This window comes from Anolis carolinensis, chromosome 5 (genome assembly GCF_035594765.1).
Source record: "Anolis carolinensis isolate JA03-04 chromosome 5, rAnoCar3.1.pri, whole genome shotgun sequence".
In the NCBI taxonomy this organism is placed as follows: Eukaryota; Metazoa; Chordata; class Lepidosauria; order Squamata; family Dactyloidae; genus Anolis; species Anolis carolinensis.
In genome coordinates this window covers 33,879,124-33,901,155 of record NC_085845.1, presented here as the reverse complement: position 1 = coordinate 33,901,155, position 22,032 = coordinate 33,879,124, and the positions used below count along the sequence as shown (strand labels likewise).

The window sequence follows — 22,032 nt, the reverse complement described above, 5'->3', positions numbered from 1 at the left end:
TAGAGTCAGATGGGATTGTGGGCTTTCCTGAGGTTCATTCTGATGCAGTGCCAAAAAGTGAAACTGCTTTAGACAAAAAGACAGGCACAGATGGGCCTGAGAATGTAATTGCCTTTGAACCTCAAGGCCTTCAAGGCCAGTCACGGGATTTGGAATCATCCTCTCCAGATAAGAAGTCTAGCAAAGACAAATTGATGAGAAATTTTCATGGGAACGCACCTGTTGACATTGATTTAAGCCAGGAGGCTTGTCTGCAAATTTGAACATATAGCCAGCTTCGTAGGTCAACACGCCTTTGTGAGAAGCAAAAATTCCAGGGTAGACGTAATGCTTCCATGTCTGTTTATTATGTGCTAACAGGCACTCTGCTCTTCAGTTCAGGCAATGTGACTTTTAAGTTACAACCAGGCCTGGGTTCTCTACTTCTTGACTTGGTTTTGCGATTCAAGTATTCTGGGAGTTTTTCTATTTTCATGTTGTGTATCCTTGTTTAAGTTTTGCTTATGGACTTTAGTTGCTTTTGGATTTTGGGACTATTCTTGAACTGCTTTGCTTTAGATTTACAAGAGACATTTGATTTCTGACATTTTGGATTCTACACCCTCTTACCTCATCCATGCTTTTTATTATATATCTTTTGTGTGTGTGTGTGTGTTTTTTTTTTTACAATAAACTGTTTACCTTTACTTGTGTGATGCTCTGGTCATAGGTGGCTTCAGGTCTGGGGTGCAACATAGACAAGATTTATAGTATAAATCAAGGCAGACTAAAAGAAAACAGAATGAATTAGAGTTTTTTTAAACCCAGTATAACAGAAAAGCCAGAGAAATAAAAATTATGACTTGATTAGAAACTTTAATTTGCATGATTGCATTAGGTTGCACTTTCAAATGTTATGATTTCTAAACATCATGCAAGGAATGTATATTGTAAGCCATATATAAATTGTATATTTTCAGTATATATATTTCAAACAGAAGATGGCTGAATGTCTCTTGGAATTGCCCAAGGTGTATATTTCTGCATAACAAGAAGTTGGATTAGTTGTCTCTCAGGACCCTTCTGATTCTATGATTTTGTGGAAGAAAATGTCTCAGGATTTCATGACCTCAGCAGCTATTATGACTGGGAGAATCTGGGACTTGTAGTCTGAAAAAATAATTTCTCTAAGATCTGGGAATATATTGCCTAAAGATATTAACCTAAAGGGCTGACTGGAATTAGTTACCTGAAGATATTGGCCTAAATGTTCAAGACTTTATTTTAACTGTGTTGTGTCCTGACCTGAGCCATTAGGAAAGGTGGGTTTATTTTTTCATGTCAGAAGTGAATTGAGAATACAATTATAATGTATAGAAAAGCCTTAAACAAAGTTAAAGACTTGGCATTATACTACGTTTCCTTTGACCAGATGCTGGCCACTTCAAGTGCCTCTGATGTGGCTGTAAAAAGGTCCTCTATTGTGCATGTGGTAGGGCTCAGACTGCATTGTAGTGAGTGGTCTGTGTTTTGCTCTTCTCCACACTCGCATGTCGTGGATTCCATTTTGTAGCCCCATTTCTTAAGGTTAGCTTTGCATCTCATGGTGCCAGAGTGCAGTCTGTTTAGCACCTTCCAAGTTGCCCAGTCTTCTGTGTGGCCTGGAGGGAATTTCTCATCTGGTCTCAGCTACTTTTGGACTCTCGCTTATTTCTGCGAATATCTCTGTAGATCTTAGGAAGCTATTTCTTGATTTAAGGTGTTGGTTTGCTGGCTGAAAGCCGAACAGGGGCTGGGCCGGAGATGTCACTGTCTTGGTCCTTTGATTACAGGCTGCTACTTCCCGACATATGTCAGGTGGTGCAATACCAGCTAAACAGTATAATTTCTCCAGTGGTGTAGGGTGTAGACATCCTGTGATAATGCAGCATGTCTCATTAAGAGCCATACCCACTGTTTTAACGTGGTGAGATATGTTCTACACTGGTCATGCGTATTCAGCAGCAGAGTAGCAAAGCGTAAGGGCAGATGTCTTCACTGTATTTGGTTGTGATCCCCAGGTTGTTCAAGTCAGCTTTTGTATATTATTTCTAGCACCCACTTTTTGCTTGATATTTAAGCAGTGCTTCTTATAAGAAGAGGTGGATAAATAATAATAATAATAATAATAATAATAATAATAATAATAATAATAAGGCTCATGAATGGGACCCTGAAGAAGGAGACAGAAGGCCTGATCCTTGCAGCCCAGGAGCAAGCCATCAGAACAACGGCAATTAAGGCCAAGATCGAAAAATCAGCTGATGACCCAAAATGCAGACTCTGCAAGGAAACTGATGAAACCATTGATCATATCCTCAGCTGCAGTAAGAAAATTGCACAGACAGACTACAAACAGAGGCACAACTATATGGCCCAAATGATTCATTGGAACTTATGCCTCAAGTACCACCTCCCAGCAGCAAAGAACTGGTGGGATCACAAACCTGCAAAAGTATTGGAAAATGAGCACGCAAAGATACTGTGGGACTTCCGAATCCAGACTGACAAAGTTCTGGAACACAACACACCAGACATCACAGTTGTGGAAAAGAAAAAGGTTTGGATCATTGATGTTGCCATCCCAGGTGACAGTCACATTGACGAAAAACAACAGGAAAAACTCAGCCGCTATCAGGACCTCAAGATTGAACTTCAAAGACTCTGGCAGAAACCAATGCAGGTGGTCCCGGTGGTGATGGGCATACTGGGTGCTGTACCAAAAGATCTCAGCCGGCATTTGGAAACAATAGACATTGACAAAATTACGATCTGTCAACTGCAAAAGGCCACCCTACTGGGATCTGCACGCATCATCCGAAAATACATCACACAGTCCTAGACACTTGGGAAGTGTTCGACTTGTGATTTTGTGAAACGAAATCCAGCATATCTATCTTGTTTGCTGTGTCATACAATAAAATTATTATTATTATTATTATTATTATTATTATTATTATTATTATTATTATTATTTCTCCTCTCTTTCTCCTTCTTTTTTCCTAGTTCTGAAATGTCTATATATTACACTGTATCTTGAAATACAGAAGCTACCATTCCTTCTTAGTTTTCCTCCAAATATGTGCTTTTCATTGCCCTCATAAGTGCCCTCCTCCCACCTTTGCCTGTGCTTGGCAAGCGCTAAACCTGGCCCCTTGTCAGTGGAGCAGACCATTGCGAGTGGCGATGCCTGGCGTCGGAAGTCTGGTTTATGAGGCCCATGTTTTACTCGGGACATGCTTTCTTTAGACAAGCAGGCTGAATGGAAACAAGAATGTGTCAGGCCTTTGACTTACAAATCTACATTTGCCATAAAGATTAGAGGGACTTGGCTGTTAACTTTCAACTAGTCAGCCATCTTTGATGAAATTAGAACTAAAACGTCACAGTTCTCAGATTAAAATATCCCAAAACAATTCATATTTCTTGGATAATTATTTGCAATTTCTGAAACAAAATATGATGAGCTAGATAGCTTTACTTTGTAATCACAAACACGGCCTTGGCTGAAGCAAATGGTGTTCTTTTTCTGTCTGAAAATGTAAAATAAACTGATAGATGAATAAACTGTCAAATGTTAGGAAAAATAGGGAGGAAAGGGAGTAGTGTGTTATAGTCATTTCTCTGCATTTTAAATGGGAAGAATTGAGGTTTGGAATGTGTCTAAGGGAAAGCTGGGTATTTTTTTTCCCTCTTTGACTCTCTTACCAGAAGTTTTTCTTCACTCTCACCATAATGTCTTACTGACACATTTCTGGAAGAAGTCTAGATTCACTGAATCAGCCTTTAAATCACCATCTGTTTTTAGCTGTTTTTCCTATTTATTTTTAAAGCCATTACCAACATATTAAAAACACTCTGGTCTGAAAATGAACAATGCTTAGGAAACAGACATGTGCATGATCCTGAAGATCTATGTAGTATAACGAGGAAATCATGATAAATTTCTGAATGACACCAATAGCAATCCAGAAATTGAAAGGCTTTGTTCATGACTGCTGAAATCATGTTGCAAACACATTTTAGCTGTCATTCATTACTCCTACAAGTAATTCTTCAGTTGCTGAGCCATCTGTGAACGTTTTGGGCAGGATGCACTCCATGCCCTTGTGTGGACATCTTTGAACAATTTGACAGTGTGAGTGGTGAAAGCCATAACCTTGTTATGTGAAGGGAACTCTGCTGCTCTTTGTTCCTTTCTGGAATAATCTGCTTATATTGCCTTTCAGTCACAATGACAGGAACAGAACACAACTGTGGCATTTAAAAAGAAAATGCTGGAAAAAAGGAGAAATATTCCAATTCTTATGGTACCCTTCCCTTCCAATCCTAAAGATTATCCACATGCCTGATTTTCATACCCAAAAACCTGCTTGCTCCTTCCATTTGCAGAGCATGGTGCAAGCATATTGTCATGAGGGATCATGGAGTGGATTGTGTCCATAATATACCAATGGAAGGAATATTAGAAAATATTCAGAAAATGTTGAAAAAAGTATTTTGTGAGTATTGAAAAATCCTTGCCAGAAAAATCCTGCACAAATGAGATTTTTTTTTTAATTTGGGAATTATTCTGCACAAAATTCACACATTGTTCTTTTGCACAGAAAACAGCATTTTTGCACATGGTAAATAATATTTTAATATAAACAATATGATTTTCTGCACAGTGTAAAAAAATGCTGTATTTGGGGATATATTCTGCGTAAAATTTCCACACAGTCAATTTGCATAGAAAACAGCATTGTTTGTGCAAAAAACAAAAAAAAACAAAAAAAACAGTATTTTTTGCAGGAATTTTGGAAATCAAAATAACCACTTATGAATTTTGCAGAGATGATGATGATGATGATTATTATTATTATTCTCTCTTAAAAGATAATACATCATGAGTTGTAAATTGCATTTGAAAACTTCTTGCTCTTGAAGAATTTCTCAGAGTTGGAAGAAAATCGCTGAAATTATTTATTTATTTATTTATATACAGTATTTATATATATATTTATAATTATTTGCCACTAACTTCAAGAAAAACGCTTAATGAAGAATTACATCCCTACCCAAAAGCTGACTGTGAAAGAAATAACATTGTGGTTTTCTTGTATTTCTTCCAAAATATTATGTTGCAGTAATATGAGAGGTTACAATCATGAAAGCACATTTTTGATGTATTCACAATAGCAATGAAAGGCTGCATTTTGTTAGAAGATATGTAGTAGTATTAATGGTCAAAATTGGGGAATATGCCAAGGATCACCACAGAATGTACACAGAAGGACAGGTATAGGTTAATAGGATGCTCCCACAGTTATCTGATTTCTAAGTGTAGTAGATTTTTAAAAAGCGAACACCAACAATTTTAAACTATACAGTGCAGTGAAGATGTTTCAGAAAGGTGTGGTTTCAACCCACTCTCTGGGGCTAAATTCAATGCTAGTCCCAATTAGGGTAGCTACATTGAAATGAATTAGACTTGTTAGTATGTATGCTCCTTTGATTTCAATAGGTATACTTTAGCAGAAATTAATGCTGGATTTATCCAAATGTCAGCAGCTAATTGGAGTTTTGAGCTTCCCTTTAATTAATATTTTCAATGTTAAAAATTAAACATTGTTTTGAAGGAAAGAAGCAATCTATATACAACAATACTGTATTATGAAAAAAATGTGAGTTTGTGAAAGGGTTGTCTGTGTAATTTTTGCTTGTTTGTTTGAGAAATAGCAGAAACTTACTCCAAATTCGAATTGCATCTATTCTGCACCGAAAGGGGAAGGCACATACTACCTTAAAAAAAAAAAAGATAATATGTTTGTTATTGAAAGTCACAGGAAAAGAGCTTCAGAAAACTCAACAGAGGTCCATTAAATATCTGACCTTGTGAGATCGAAAATGTGACTTTTAAGCTAAACACATGTTTTGGGAAGTATATCTTCTAGACTTGAAATGGAACAAGTATCTTCTGGGAATGGAGAGCTTGAAACATGACTCTAACCAAGGAAGTGTTTTGAGTTTATTTTAAACCATAAAAAGGGGAAAGTAGAGTGAGTATTAAAGTTGCTCAGGAAGCAATTAAGATAGAATTGCTGTTCAAACATAGCCAAGTAGTTTTCATTAAGTGAGAAAGACTGGGAGAAAAGGATCTCACTCCTTGCAAGGAACACTTTACTCTCCCTGCCTCAATGGAATGTACTAGTATCAATTGCACACCAAACACTAGTACAGGGATCCCTTAATAAATCCATAATGCGATATTGGCAGATCCATTCCAAGTTGTGTACCCAAGACTTAAAGAACCTTCCTCGTTGTAAGTGAATTTTAGGAAAATAAGTAAAGTGGGTCCTTGGTATCTGCTAGGGTTTGGTTCCAGAACCTTCTGTGGATATAAAAATCCATGGATTCTCAAGTCCTATTGTATAGAGTGCAAAGTAAAATGGTAAAATGGTGTCCCTTATATAAAATGGCAAAATCACAATTTACTACCCAAATATATAGCATTAAGGAGTAATAGATTATGGTAATTGTACTCTAAAACATCCGAAGAGCAAAAAGGCCCTGAGAGCAAGAGGAAGATAATCCTTCCATGATTTTGCCATCAAACCATTTAGAGTTTTGTAGATCAAAGAAGACCTTTGTCTTTGCATGGAAACAAATTGGAAGTTGGGTAAATGATCCAAGATGTGTGCAAATGATAGTTGTGATCTTAAAAAGTTACTTTTTGAAGCTTTGCTGTTAGTTATAGTATAATCCTCGAAAAAGAAATTTCATATATTTCTCACAGTAACACAGCAGTCCCTGACTTACAAACATCCAACTTACAAATGACTCATAGTTACAACAGGCAGTGGGAGAAATCTACCCCTCAGTAGGGAAATTCACTCCTGAAAGTTATCGTGCGGAAAATGTGTCTCCACAGAAACTTTATCACCAATCCTGCCATTTTTTTTCAAAATCCAATTATCTCAGGGACAGAAAATGAGATAAAATCTTCTGAACATGGGCACAGACAGCAAAACAAACACCACAGGGTTGTTATTCCTTCCCTATGCTGTCCAAAGCACGCCCCACCCCCCCTATATATATATGGCTGGAGTTACACTTAAAAATATGCCTGTTTCGACTTACCAAATTCAACTTAAGAACAAACCTACTTAACCTATCTTGTTGATAACTTGGGAACTATCTGTAGTACTATTCTGTTTTGCTTTGGTTTAACCTTTCAAGGAATACTGCATCAATTTCTGGACACCGTGATACAAGAAGAATAGTGACAAGCTAGAAGCTATACAGAGGAGGGTGACCAAAAATGTTAAAAGGACAATTGAAGCTAGCACAACATGGGAAGCCTTCCGTGTTGGGAAAAAAGTATCTGGCACTCCAGGTATGGACAAGGCCTCTGCTAGATGTCACACAACGTCGTGTGATGTCCGGCGTCCGGCTCCATCCCTTAGATGGGGTGAAAGTGTCCTAGGACGCTAAATTCACCCCGTTCAATGAGGCCGCTAACATATCTAACAAGTAATACAATCTACAGCTGAATGTCAGTTATGGTAGCTAGTTTTTAATAATAAGATGCATTTCTGTCTCCTGTAACCATTGTTCAATGTAACAGGTCCGTTTTGTCCATATTTATTGTGTCTTAGAATCATCTCAGAGAGATTGTGTGTGTGTGTGTGATAAGAAAGAGAAAAAGACATTTCCAAGCTCAGGATAACTATGAAAAACAGGCATCCCTTTGGGGTTTGAAGTAGCTTTCATGGAGCCAAGATGTGAGATCTGAATGTACAGGAATGCAGAAAGAAGCATTCATATAAAATCAAGTTTTGAATGAAGTTAGCAATACTAAAGAAATGCCTTTTGCCTGTGAAGAAAAGCCTGCAAAGAATGAGGAAGTGCAATGTCATTTTTTAAGGCCAAATGTCAACTTGTCTATTTTAAGCAAAAAATTAATTAGCAAGCATAGAACTGTGTCGGATACTACGAGAACAAAAAGGATTCCTTTGTTTTTAAGCAAATGAATCTTTTATTAGGATTTGCTTTCAGTGGATTTTCAGTGGATATAAAAACAACCATGGGTTGTTTTGGAAAGGTTTAGAGAATGCACCTTTCTAGGAAGCTAGAAAATAACTTCCATGTCTCATTCTAACAACAGTTCTCTGACTTTGCAACAAGTCCAGTGCCACTTCATGATTGACCTAAAGGCCTTTCAAGCTGAACGGATGATGTTTTTTTCCCAATGGAAGAATGCAGTGTAGGGCTGAACCAACTAACAGATGCTCATCATAGTACTCCATAATTAGCCCCACCCTGTGGTGTCATTTGTACATTGTGAACATCTCCAGAAAAGGGTTTATTCTGCAGGAAGGAACGAGCCTTTTCATTCTTCAAAGGAAAACTTATTTAATGACACAAGTTTAAAGAAATTGAGGTTCAAAAGCAAAAGGTGAAGAAGAAAGCACTCGGTGAAGGCAAGAAGCTCTCTGGGGCCCTATGGTTGACTGCCATGGCAGCAGGGATGATGCAACTCCAATCCATCCATTATTTTGCAGAGCACAGAGAAAAGGAGATGGTAGTGCTTGGCAGTGTGGATAGTGGACTGGTCAATATTAGTGTAGAGAAGCCCTCGGTGTGAATGATTTTCAACACCTCACTCTATATCATGCAAGACATCAGGGGTAAAATTCTTACTTGGTCTCTCCCCATACATAAGGTTCAGTTCAGTTGTTGGGCCTCATGTTGCATCTGTCCTGTATATATGCCTCTTTTGTACAAAAATTGTAGAACATTTTTCAATTTGTATTGTTAGAGTTAAAAAGAGAATATGGTATTGTTCCATTATCCGGGTGGAGGCCACAAAGGGGGGGGGGTAGAGAGAGAAGGATAGTCCATTTTAAAGGGGGGGGGGTTTGAAGGAGTTAAACTATTTCCTTCTGTTTTCCTGTTATTTCATCACCCATGTCACTGTCGTGGAAATGAGGGGGTGGAGGAATAATCAGCAAAAAGGGAGAACATGGTTTTCCTCTTTCAACCCCCCCCCCCCATAAAATGGACTAGCCTTCTTTGTCTAGGCTCCCTTTCAGAGTCTACCTGGATAATGGAACAGTACCAAAAATACCTGACAGTTGGTATTGGTAGAACCTTTCTTAAATCCGTTTTGTGATGGGAAAGGGGTGAGGGATTTGCAGCATTGACTAAAATCTCCAGTAGCAATCCACCCATCATTGAAATGCACTCCCCAAACCACAGTTAGCCTTTTAAAACCTCTATCAGAAACCTCACTACAGCTATCTTTATTTCTGATCAACAATTAGACATTTGGGCAGCACAGAATCCAGTTGGTCAGATGGAGTGGTTGTGGAAACAAGAATTGATGATAAAGCTTCATTGGAGACATATTTTTGCCATGATAACTCTTTCAGGAGTGAATTTCCCTTCCGAGGGGTAGATTTCTCTCACTTCTGTTATCTTACTCTGATTCTTAACTATGAGTCATTTGTAACTTGGATTTTGTAACTTGGGGACTGCCTATACTGGACTTGTATATGATGGTGAGGAAATGTGGACTGGCTGTGGACTGGGATCTCCATCTTATTAATTTTTTTGTTGCAGACAACCTTGGACGTTTGGAGTGAAAAGTAAAAATACTCATATTATCCCTCAGATGCTTGCTTTAATATACAGATGCCAAGATTTTATTGACATAGATGGAGTCATCTGCGCTTCACATTATATAATCCAAATACACCCTTTCCCACCTCCATCTCTGTTAGGCTTGAAGAAACATCCTTCAGAGTTGTGTGTGTCATTTCCTAATTACCTGGTTTTGAGAGACTTGCCGCTAATGTGGCTTACATTTGCCACAAGGCAAATAGAGTTATTTGGAGTTTCACCAACTTAAATGAGTTCAAGAGCCTGGGTGCCCAGCTTATTGAAAACAATTTCCTTTCATTGTTCAGTCCATTCATGATGTTAACATTTCTTCAAGCTAACATAATTCTGAAATATATCACACAAGAGACCCCCCTCCCATTCTTTATAAGGCTGAAAGTCTACACATGGATCTGAAGAATATATTAGCCTGCATATGGTTTGCATGATTTCAGAGTAAAACAAAAACCTGCAGGGCTAATAAGGAACAGTTGAATGGTCTTTTAAGGCTATATTAGCATAGCTCTTTTTCCTTTCTTTTTTCACTGTTTCTTCATAGGTCTTTAAAAACCACAAGCTTCCCTTTCATGGCAGGAAACTGTTTACATAGGGTAAAAGTGTTCTCCTTCAGAGAGGCTGTGAGACCATTGAAATAGGTTCAGTCTTTTGTGGTTCTGGGCTAATAAAAATAAAAAGTGCAGTGTTGTGAGCCAGCACTTGCATGTCAGCTGTGCACCTGCAAACTAGTGAGAGAATGCAGTGGAAAGTTTGGAAGTTTACTTATTTTCTCAAATTAGCTGCAGAGGTTTACATTGCATCTTAAGGTCTGACTCAGTTTTGGAATTCTAAAACAAGGGACCAGTTTCACACCCCCATAAGGCACAATGCTATGGAAACACCCTTGTTTGCCTTGGTGGGATGACGTGCCAGGGACAGAAAGAGTGTGGAGAGTTGGTAGTGAAACTATGAATATTGAATCACTGGATACAAGTTTCATATTGTAGGCTGAATCACTAGTTTACATTAGAATAATCAAATGAAGCAATCAAACTTACAAAAGCTCACATTAGTGGATCTACTTTAATAATGACCAACAGCTGGATTTAGGCTAGTTCTTTATGCCTATGGTGGCTTTAAGAGAGGGTCCTGTCCTGTTTATTCATTTCGTACCAAAAGGGCCGGGCTGTGGCACAACTGGTTAGTAGCTAGCATCACCAGTGTTGAGGAAAGATTCCCTTACTATCTTAGTTGGTTTTGGGATAAGGAATCTTTTTCTTTGCCTCAGGCCCCTTCCACACTGCCCTATATCCCAGGATCTGAACCCAGATTATCTGATTATCCCAATTATGCGGCAGTGTAGATTCATATATTCCAGTTCAAAGCAGATTATCTGGGATCAGATCCTAAGATAAGGGCAGTGTAGATTCAGCCTCAGGCCCCTTCCACACATCTGAATAAAATCCCGCATTATCTGCTTTGAACTGGAATATATTGCAGTGTGGACTCAAATTACCAAGTTCAAAGCGAATATTGTGGGATTTTCTGTCTTGATATTCTGTGTTATATGTCATAGAATCATAGAATAGTAGAGTTGGAAGAGACCACATGGGCCATCTAGTCCAACCCCCTGCTAAGAAGCAGGAAATCGCATTCAAAGCACCCCCGACAGATGGCCATCCAGCCTCTGCTTAAAAGCCTCCAAGGAAGGAGCCTCCACCACGGCCCCGGGGAGAGAGTTCCACTGTCGAACAGCTCTCACAGTGAGGAAGTTCTTCCTGATGTTCAGGTGGAATCTCCTTTCCTGTAGTTTGAAGCCATTGTTCCGCGTCCTAGTCTGCAGGGCAGCAGAAAACAAGCTTGCTCCCTCTTCCCTATGACTTCCCTTCACATATTTGTACATGGCTATCATGTCTCCTCTCAGCCTTCTCTTCTGCAGGCTAAACATGCCCAGCTCTTTAAGCCGCTCCTCATAGGGCTTGTTCTCCAGACCCTTAATTATTTTAGTCGCCCTCCTCTGGACGCTTTCCAGCTTGTCAACATCTCCCTTCAACTGTGGTGCCCAAAATTGGACATGTCTGTGTGGAAGGGCCTCAGTCACAAAATATCTTGGACTATACTTGCCTGGGTTTCTACCTCTTGTGAAGCTGTTAAAGGCATAGAACAACTGTCAAGAAAAAAGTAGTAACTGCATTTGTGAACGGTTGGAGCTACTGCTTGCATGTTAAACTTGTTAACAAAAATTGCTTCCATCATAGAGTAGATTTCCCCTAATAACACGGGAAAGCTACTTTTTTGGACTTTACCACCTAGAGTCCTTCAACCAGTCTGACCACTAGTTGAAGGAAAAGCAGTCATCCAAAAAAGTACATTTTTCAAGCTTCAGTTTTCATTTCCAAGAAGCTACCTAACAATCATCTCAGATTGTGAGGAAAGTCAGTATATGACTTGGTTCTACTCCTGATTTTGGGTCTTCTAAAAGCCTCCCTATTTGTAAAAACTATGATTGCAACACATGTTAATTAAGAGCTGGGGATTTTGCTTGTGGTGTGTAGCTGAAATGTTGAAAATATTTGAAACTGCAATTATATGACAGCTTTGTGGCCTGTAGTAGGAAATCCATAATAATTGTTTTGTGGGTAGCTGTAGGGTACTGTGTTCTGTGAAACTGGCATGTTATCTGTTCTTTGTGGTGCCTGTTGCATAAAGATAGAAAGGACATGACGCATGGCGATCTGAATTGTCTATTCATTGACGTATGATCTGAAATAAAGAAATTTCTTCTTAAACTATCTTCGAAATTTAGGAACAGCTATATGATGGGTAGGATGAGTAAAATGATGAGAGCAGTTTGCATATGTGTTACGTTAGCAGATGTTTTATGTTTTTAAAATCTTCTTCCCCCTTCCCTCGTAACAGTGCGGTTTATTTACAGCCAAGAGGAGTTTGCTATTAACTTTAAAAGAGCAAAGTTGGACTTAATGCAAAGAACCTCACAATAAAACCTTTATTGAAAGTGGACGTTTTGCAAATGGCTAACCTCGCAGAACAATGATCTTATTTGTGCAGCCAGTATTTTGTAGAGGCTGGTGTGAAAGCAGAGACTATAAATCACTATCCAACCCACTGAGATACTGAAAGAATTTTTTACCCAGTTCTTTTCCACCCTATTTGGCTATTGGAAGTTTGGTGCTTAATGGATGAGCACACTTTTCCATATGTACGCCTTGAAAAAGATCTTCTATTGAGCTCTACATTAATACCAGAAGTCATCATTTCCTGTTTCATATCCCTTCCAAACTTCAGTGGTCACAAGTAATTCTATTTCTGGTGAATTCTGGGCAACAGCACTGCTGCTAATGTGCTAAAGTAACAGCTGAATTGCAGCCTTTTAAAATGCCATATATCTTCTAGGTTTCTTGGGGTTGCAGAGATCATGAGGAATACTAAACCAACAAACCATACCAGGTGGTAGTTGGAAGAATTGGGTGCTGGGTGGCTTGAGGTGGCCCCTCACCAAACTGTAGAAATAACTAGTGACAAATAGTGAGTTAATCAAAATCAGTTCTTTTTGTCGCTGATCAATATGTATAAGCCTGGGGCAAGGCAAAGGCATCAGAAGGTATCCAGTAATCTGGATGACACAGGGTTCAGGAAGGCCAACTGATCACAAGGCTACATCCATTTGAAGAAGGAAAGTGGAATGCACTTCAGATCTTTCATGGAGATAACCCTTTGGAATAGTCACAGTGCTATTTTCATTTCCTCTGAACTATAAGTGGTACATCAAAAAAGTCACTCATCTGGCTCAATTATTTCTCTGCAGTAGGTCCTTGCAAGATCAGATATGCATGTATAAATTGAGTGCTCCTTTTGAAACCTTCCATTAATGCTGGCAAAGTAGAGACCATTATGCCAGGACACTTAAAATCCAACAGAGCTGTTATATGTACAAAGAAATTAACTAGGAATTTCAAATAACTTGAAATGTAACAGAATGACCAGGAGAAAGAAGGAGGTAAAGCCAAGCCAGCATGATTTTGTATGGGCTAAACAACCTTAAACGATTTTGGCTTTTTCTTTTTTTATGAACATTGAAAAAAACAGCAACAACATTTCACAATTTATGTACAGCTTCCAATGAATGACACTGCTGGATGCTAATCAGATTGGGGAGTGGAACATGCTGCTGAAAATAACAGAGGGTTATAGAACCAAGAACAGAGTATTATGTTGCTTATTTGCAATGTTTGGGTAACTTTGTCAACTTGGTCTAGATTCCAAAAAGTCATTCCCAATTCTCCACAAGTTTCATCTTTGTTTAAATAAGATACTTGATAGTGTTATTTGGCACAAGCCATATAATCCCTTGTGGCACAATGATAATGTTTAGAAAATATTTATTATTTATTCAAACAAATGGATGTTGTAACATTGAAAGCTACTTTGTGGCCCAACAGTTGAGTGATGGCTTGGAATTGTTGAACCAAAGGTATTTTGGGGGAACCGTGAAACATAAACAAAAATTTTGTCAATACCTCTAGGCAAGTATAGGGTGAAAGTATATGTGACATCTTTGCATTTAACTTTCCATTTTCTAAATGCAAAGAGTGCTCATTGCTGTGATAACTACTGAATTACATAGAAGTAGGAGCTGTTCATATTTTTCCCTGCATTACCATGAGGTTCTCCTAAAGGTGTAGAGCCCTAATGGGCTCATTATGGCATGATCAAAAGATAATCCTTCAAAGAGTCTTTATATGTCATTACCAGCTCTTTGAATGGTCTCTGGAATGGACTGGAAGCCATTGGAACTGCTGCACTATCCATCAAAGGCTACCTTTCTTGCAGAGACTAATGAGAGTTTTAGTACAACAAAATCAGGAAGATCTCAAATTGTCAACTTAATGTACTGTATATGGTGCTAGCCATATCTGACCTGGTTAAAAGCTGCAAATAATTACCCATTTGGATAAATTTGGATGCTCTGTCTGTAGCCTACCAGTTCGTCTCTTTCATAAAGATGTATACACACTGAGATTTACATAAGGGAATGCTGAATTTAAGAGACAGTAGGATAAGCCATATAGTAAGCCCAAATTTCAGTGGCATCTAGAACCATCAAGCATGGAAGTAGTAGATTTCTCATGAACTCATTTATGAAATTCAGTAAAAGAGAAATTGTGTTAAGACTTCAATTGGGGTGGTATTTGTGACTTGCATCTTGCAAATCAATGGTATTGTGCCCATCTATATGTAGCTCATTCCAGACATCCAATTCTGTTTTACATGGAAGCAGAAACAACTAAGTAAATGGGATTTGCTATCAAAGAATATATACACACCTCAAAAGACAGGGTCCTGCATCTGTAATGTACTTTAGACTTCCACTCAAAAGCTCTTGTAAAACCTTTGTAACAGCACTTTGACATCTAAGGTGAATATCCAAAGCCATGCAAATTTCACTAATGTTTCTATATTTCTTTGATTTAGGTAGTTGGTGTGGCACAAGCAATCAATAAGAAGTCTGGTGGAGGAGGAACATTCACTGAACAAGATGAGAAGGTAGACATTATTAAATTGACTTCATTTTTACTAACAGCTGCCAATCAATCTGAGATGTAGCAGAAAAGTCCAATTTAACATTCGTACCTGGTTCTGGACCGCTCTCCCTAGGAAGGCTTAATCATTTGTATGTTGCCCATTTTATCATTTGGTTTTTGCTTTTAGTTCAGTGGACTTCTTTTATACTATATTTTTGTACTGAGATTATAGACACCAAGGGACAGCTCTTCTCAGACCCTCTGCTGTGAACTGGATGGCATCAGAGTTGCTGTTCCTTGAAGAATTCCTATATGAGCCCTTATGATCTGGATTAGCTGCTGTTTTCCATGTCCACTTGTAGGTTTTCCTGTGCCATTTGTTTCACCACTGTAAAGAACAGTAAACCCTTTCATAGGTCTTTGGTTGGATCCAGCAGGCTCTCTGTAACCACATAAGAGCTCTGCTCGATTAGCCCAAAGACTTTTACGGGGAACATCCTGTAAACAGGAAGCACTAGAATATACAGCATCATTTATGATCTCATCATGACAGTCTGTTGGTTTCATTTTCTTGCTCCTTGGCAGAGTTCTTTGATTTAACCCATCTTCAGAAGTTGTATCATTTTCCTTACATCTGTGTCATAGTTAAATCACTTTGCAGCTACAGAAATGTCTTTTTTGTGTGTGTGGATGACAGATTCAGGCCAGATAAAGTGGATTTATTCTGATGTAAACTATTGCCATATTTAGCCTGTTATATTCTACTCTGCTGGGGCAGTGCCAGATTTATGCACAAGTTACGTAAATTATAGTAAGTATGCTTGTTACATTACAGAGGTCTTCTATATCACTGTTATTATTGTTGCTGTTGTTATTGTTATTCTACCATACAACATTGACATAAAACACATGTTGGCAATACTATAGGGCCTTTTAAAGTTGACATAGCTTTGTCTCTCTTTGCATGTTATAATGGAGTCCTGATTGAGAGAATCCCTATAAGATTTTGTGTGGAAGTCTTCTCCAGTCAGTGATTAAGCGTGCTACTAGCATTGAATATGATTGGTTTGGACCTGTGATTTTATGCACAGTAAGCATGTAGAATCATAGAGTTGGAAGAGACCGCATGGGCCATATAGTCCAACCCCCTGCCATGCAGGAAAAACACAATCAAAGAACCCCTGGCAGATGTACTGTAACCACTGAACTATGGGTCTTCCATTAAACCCATCATTTTGTCACATTACAATGATGATTTTATTTTAGTCACAGAAAGCTAGTTAAAATAAAATAAGTTTTTATGTGTTAGGTGCGACTTGAGAAACTGCAAGTCACTTCTGGTGTGAGAGAATTGGCCATCTTCAAAGACATTACCCAGGGGATGCCCGGATGTTTTGATGTTTTTACCATCCTTGTGGGAGGCTTCTTTCATTTCCCCACATGGAGCTGGAGCTGATAAAGGGAGCTCATCCACGCTCTCCCCGGGTTGGATTTGAACCGGCAACCTTCAGGTCAGCAACCCAACCTTCAATACATCAGTCCTGCTGGCACAAGGGTTTAACCTGCTGTGCCACCGGAGGCAATAAAATAAGTGCTGGATACTTATGTTAGGCACTCTAAAAACAAGTACAGTGTAGAAATCTAATCCCGGTATAAAATACAATCAAATGATTGCAAAATAAAGTTTTAATATTTGTATAATTTGTGCAATTGCTGTGTACTTTTTTCCAGAAAGAAGAAATAAGTTGAATTTGGATAGCAAACACAGTTCAAAAGTTCTGGCTTAACTGAGAAGTGCTTGAGGCATAGAGAACTGAAATCGTCAAGTTTTAGTAGCTTTATTAAAAGCTGTGTTACTCCATGAATAAATAGTGGTGTGCCAAATAGAGCCAAACTCAAGCCAGTGAAGCTGACAAACTCTGGCAGAAAAAAAATCAGAATTCATTCATTCCTTCTAAAAGGAATGTGATGAACATCTGCAGGGTATCAAAATTAATTCCTTTTCTGGCTTTTTAACTTAAAGACTGATCCAGTTCTTCCTACTTTGAAAAGACATGATTTCTTTGTGTAACTAACAGCAAGTTTGGTATATGTGGTTCTCCAGATCTATTAATTAAATAACTTTGTTATCATGACAAAAGAGAGGTTAATATTACATAGGCAATACTCAAGCATAAATATATTGGTGTCTGAGGAATATGCTGCTTCTTATGTAAGCTGTGGTTATAAAGTGAGGCATATGTTTTCAAAAAAAATGCCGGGAACCTGGCAACTGTGGCCAGTAGGACAATTTTATGCATGTTCTTCAAAAAATAATCTTGAAACACTCTTCGATAGCATCTATCAAGTCTTATTATTATTACTCAGGGAAGTGGATTCTTGATTTTAGTTTGTTTGCTTTAAACCAAGCGGATGAAACTCTGTGGAAGTCATTGCACATTTAAGACTACACATAATATGGGACATTGTCTCAATCTGTTTTTGTGTTTGTCAGAAATAACCACAAATCTTTACTTCTGGGGATCTGGTTGCAGGTAGAATTTGATATTTTAAGACACTGTATAAACAACACTCACTGCTACTAAAGCAGGGTGCTTGTGAACAGAAAATAACAGCCTCCTTTTAGCTCTTTAAGCCTAACCAAATAAATGGAGTGCTATTAGAAATGAGGAAACACAAGATCACATCAAGGTGTAAGTACAGGCAGACCTCAGGCTGTGATGATGGAGGTCTTCAGATTGTTCCAATATTCCTCAACATTTTCAGGGTGTTCTGTGGGTAGATGATCCTTGAGTGTTGTTTGGAAAAGGGCTCATTTGGAGGGCTCCTGAAGGGCTTGGATGTTTATTTTGCGCCTTATTGGAGTCTGCGTTTGGGGGCAATCTTGATAGCCATCATGGGTCGGATTAACCTGTGGTCTATCCAGCAGTCATCAGTCATGTCTCTTGTGAGAAGCACATCACGGCAGTCTCTGGCACGTGTAATTACATAGTCCAAGAGGTGCAGGGTTTTAACCGGGGGTGCTTCTGTGATGTCGAGCTTGTTTTTCTGGCGGAAGAACATGTTGGTGAGGATGAGGTTGTGCTCTCTGCATTTGGTGAGAAGCAAGATGCCATTCAAGTTGCTGTTTCTGACCCTGTCTTTTCCTATGATCCCTGGCCACAGGTCGGAGTCCGACTCTTGCATTAAAATCCCCCAGGAGGATGAATTTGTCCTTCTTAGGTATCTCCGATAGGATGGTGTCCAGCTGACAATAAAAAATTTCCTTGATGTCTTCGTCAGCATCTAGTGTTGGTGCATAGGCACATATGATGGTTGCCTGTTGGTGTTTGGCAAGATTAATTCGGAGGGCTGAGAGTCGTTCATTGATGCCAGTGGTGCTTCAGTCAGGTGCTTCACCAGGCCATTTCTGATAGCAAAGCCAACTCCGTGTATTCTTTGATCTTCTTCAGGCAGTCCCTTCCAGAAGAAGGTGTAGCCTCCCTTTTCTTCCTTCAGCTGTCCCTCTCCTGCTCTCCGGATCTCCTGAAGGGCTGCTATGTCGATCTTAAAGCGTCCCAGCTCCCTTGCAATGATAGCAGTCCTGCGTTTGGGGCTTTCGCTGTCAGTGTTATCCAACAGTGTCCGTACGTTCCATGTTCCAAAGTTCATTTCTTTTTTTTTGGCCACAGAGTGGTGACCCCTCTGGACGGGGCAGTCCAGTCAGGGTAAGAGAGGCAGACTATGTTTAGGGCACCTTTTCTAGCCCCTTCCCCGTGTGGGGTGAGCAGAGCGGATCCTAAAAAAGGCTGCTCAGTCATGGAAACAGCTGCCGGACTGCTCAACTGCCTTGGACCTTGAGGTAGAGCGACTGAGTCCATATCCACTGCCCATGTGCCAGTCTGTGACTAGGGGCTTCCAGATTTCACAGCCCTGCCACTGTCGCCACTCGCTGATCGCCATGGATGGGGCTTTTGTTGGTTTGTTTTTATTTTTCTTGGAGAATGCCTGTGCATGATTTTTTTTAATGTGTGGAGGTCGGTGCAGGGTCGGTCAACACAGTCTTCACAGAGTGAGGTCCCAGCAGTGGTGTGATTAACACGATAATGGTGGCTTCTCAGTCTGTTGCAGCCTTTTTCTGCCTTCACAGCCATTGTAACATGTACCATGTTATCCTCCACCTGCTCTGCCGTTGAGGTCTTTGGGTCTTCGGATTGTTCTTGGTCTGGATCCCATTGAGGGGGAAACAATTGGATATCAAACTAAGAAACATCAAGACTGGTTTGACGATAATGACCAAGAGATCCAACAGTTAATTGATAAGAAAAGGAAAGCTTTCCAAACATGGCAGAGAGACACCAGCTGTGCTGCTAAGAAAAAGATCTATGCTAGTGCAAAAGCTGAGGTCCAAAGAAGGATCAGAGAACTTATGAACATCGGGTGGACAAAGAAGGCTGAAGAAATCCAACACTTTACAGATACCCATGATGCACAGGGATTTTTCAAAGCCACAAAGATCATTTATGGACCAAGAAACCATAGCATACAGCCTCTTCGCTCATCAAATCCCACAACAACAAACAAAGGATGAGCTTGCAGCACTGCCTAATTTGGAAGAAGTCAGCAATGCCATCAGCCATCAAAAAAATAACAAAGCCAGCGGACCTGATGGGATTCCTGCTGAAATCTTCAAAGAGGGTGGACCTGAGCTGATACAACTCCACCAGCTCATTGAAAAAGTGTGGGTGACTGAGAAAATCCCAGCAAGGATGCCACCATCATCACCTCTTCAAGAATGGAGATAGAACAGACTGCGGGAACTATCACGGTATCTCCCTTCTAACCTCCGCTGGGAAAATTCTCGCAAGAATCCTTGCAAACCGCCTTCTCCCTGTTTCAGAAGACACCCTCCCAGAATCCAAGAACGGCTTCCATCCCTCCAGAGGAACAGTGGACATGATCTTCACAGCACGACAGCTCCAAGAAAAATGCAGGGAACAAAATCAACCTCTGTACATGGCATTCATTGATCTTGCAAGGGCTTTCGACACAGTGAATCGCAACGCTCTCTGGACATCCTCCAAAAAATCGGGTGCCCTGACAAATTTGTGAAGATCTTGCGGCTCCTCCATGATGACATGATGGCAACAGTCTTGGACAGCAATGGCTCCCAAAGTGACCCATTTAAGGTGGAATCAGGTGTCAAGCAGGGATGTGTCATTGCCCCAACCTTATTTTCCATCTTCATTGCTATGATACTTCACCTTGTTGATGGGAAGCTTCCCACCGGAGTGGAAATCATCTATCGGACAGATAGCAAGCTATTTAATCTCAGCAGACTGAGAGCCAAAACCAAGGTCACCACAACATCTATTATAGAACTCCAATATGCTGATGACAATGTAGTCTGTGCACATTCAGAAGAAGACCTACAAGCCACTCTAAACACCTATGCAGAGGCATACTAGAAGCTCAGCCTCTCACTGATCATCGAGAGAACCAAAGTGCTCTTCCAACAGACACCAGCCAATCCCTCTTCAATGCCAGAAATACAGCTTAATGGTGAAACATTAGAAAATGTTGACCATTTCCGCTACCTTGGCAGCCACCTCTCCACAAAAGTCAACATTGACACTGAAATACAACACCGCCTGAGCTCTGTGAGTGCAGCATTTTTTCGAAAGAAGCAGAGAGTGTTTGATGATCGGGATATCCATAGAGATACCAAGGTGCTACAGACGTCACACTCAACTCCTGGAGCATTTCCATCAGCGCTTCCTCAGAAAAATCCTGCAGATCTCTTGGGAAGACAGGTGGACAAATGTCAGCGTGCTGGAAGAAGCAAAGACCACCAGCATTGAAGCGATGCTCCTACGCCATCAACTCTGCTGGACTGGCCACGTTGTCCGAATGCCCGATCACCGTCTCTCAAAGCAGTTACTCTACTCCCAACTCAAGAATGGAAAATGGAATGTTGGTGGGCAGGAAAAGAGATTTAAAGATGGACTTAAAGCCAACCTTAAAAACTGTGGCATAGACACTGAGAACTGGGAAGCCCTGGTCCTTGAGTGCTCTAATTGCAAGTCAGCTGTGACCAGCAGTGCTGTGGAGTTCAAGGGAGAAACGTTCCAAGAGGAAGGCACATCAAGCCAACCCTGACTGGGACCGCCTTCCACCTGGAAACCAATGTCCTCATTGCGGGAGAACATGTGGTTTCTTCAGCCACCTACGGACACACCCCCAAGACACCAGAATTGGAGGACCATCACCCTTGGCCTACAAGGGATCGCCTAAATAAAATAATTACAGGCAGACCTCAAGTTACTAACAAGATAGGTTCTATAGGATTGTTCCTAATTTGAATTTGTATGTAAGTTGGAACAGGTACATCTTAAGTGTAACTCCAGTTTTGGATAGCATTGAGATGGGTTATCATCCCTGTGGTGTTTGCTTTCTGTGCCCCTGTTCAGAAGATTTCACCGCACTTTCTGTCCCTGTGAGAATTGGATTTTGAAAAATATGGCTTGTTGTGGAAAGGAGAGAAAGCTTCAGTGGAGACATCTTTTCCCCATGATAACTTTCAGGAGTGAATTTCCTTTCCGAGGAGTAGATTTCTCTCCCTTCCTGTTGTCTCTCTCCTGTTCTTAACTCTGATTCATTTGTAAATCAGTTATTTCTAACTCCTGTATTTGTTTGCAGGAGTTGATATCCAGGCTTTGTCCCTTTTGTGATTATGCAGAATGTGAATGCACAAATAAGTACTGTGAGTCAGTGTAAATCACTGATGGCATGGGATCTTGACTTAACAGTGTAATTTTCTGTGAAACTCTCAGGATTATCTTTGTCTGAT

At 39.9% G+C, this 22,032-nt stretch overlaps 1 protein-coding gene across 6 annotated transcripts in view; it reads left to right on the top strand.

Moving 5' to 3' along the window:
• pde5a (phosphodiesterase 5A) overlaps positions 1-22,032 on the top strand; it is an 89,693-nt gene that overhangs the window by 29,070 nt on the left and 38,591 nt on the right. For all 6 annotated transcript variants that reach the window (XM_062983574.1, XM_062983573.1, XM_062983571.1 and 3 more), the window contains exon 4: positions 15,154-15,225. In XM_062983574.1, coding sequence (XP_062839644.1) covers positions 15,154-15,225 — 72 coding nt within the window. The remainder of the gene's footprint in view (positions 1-15,153; positions 15,226-22,032) is intronic.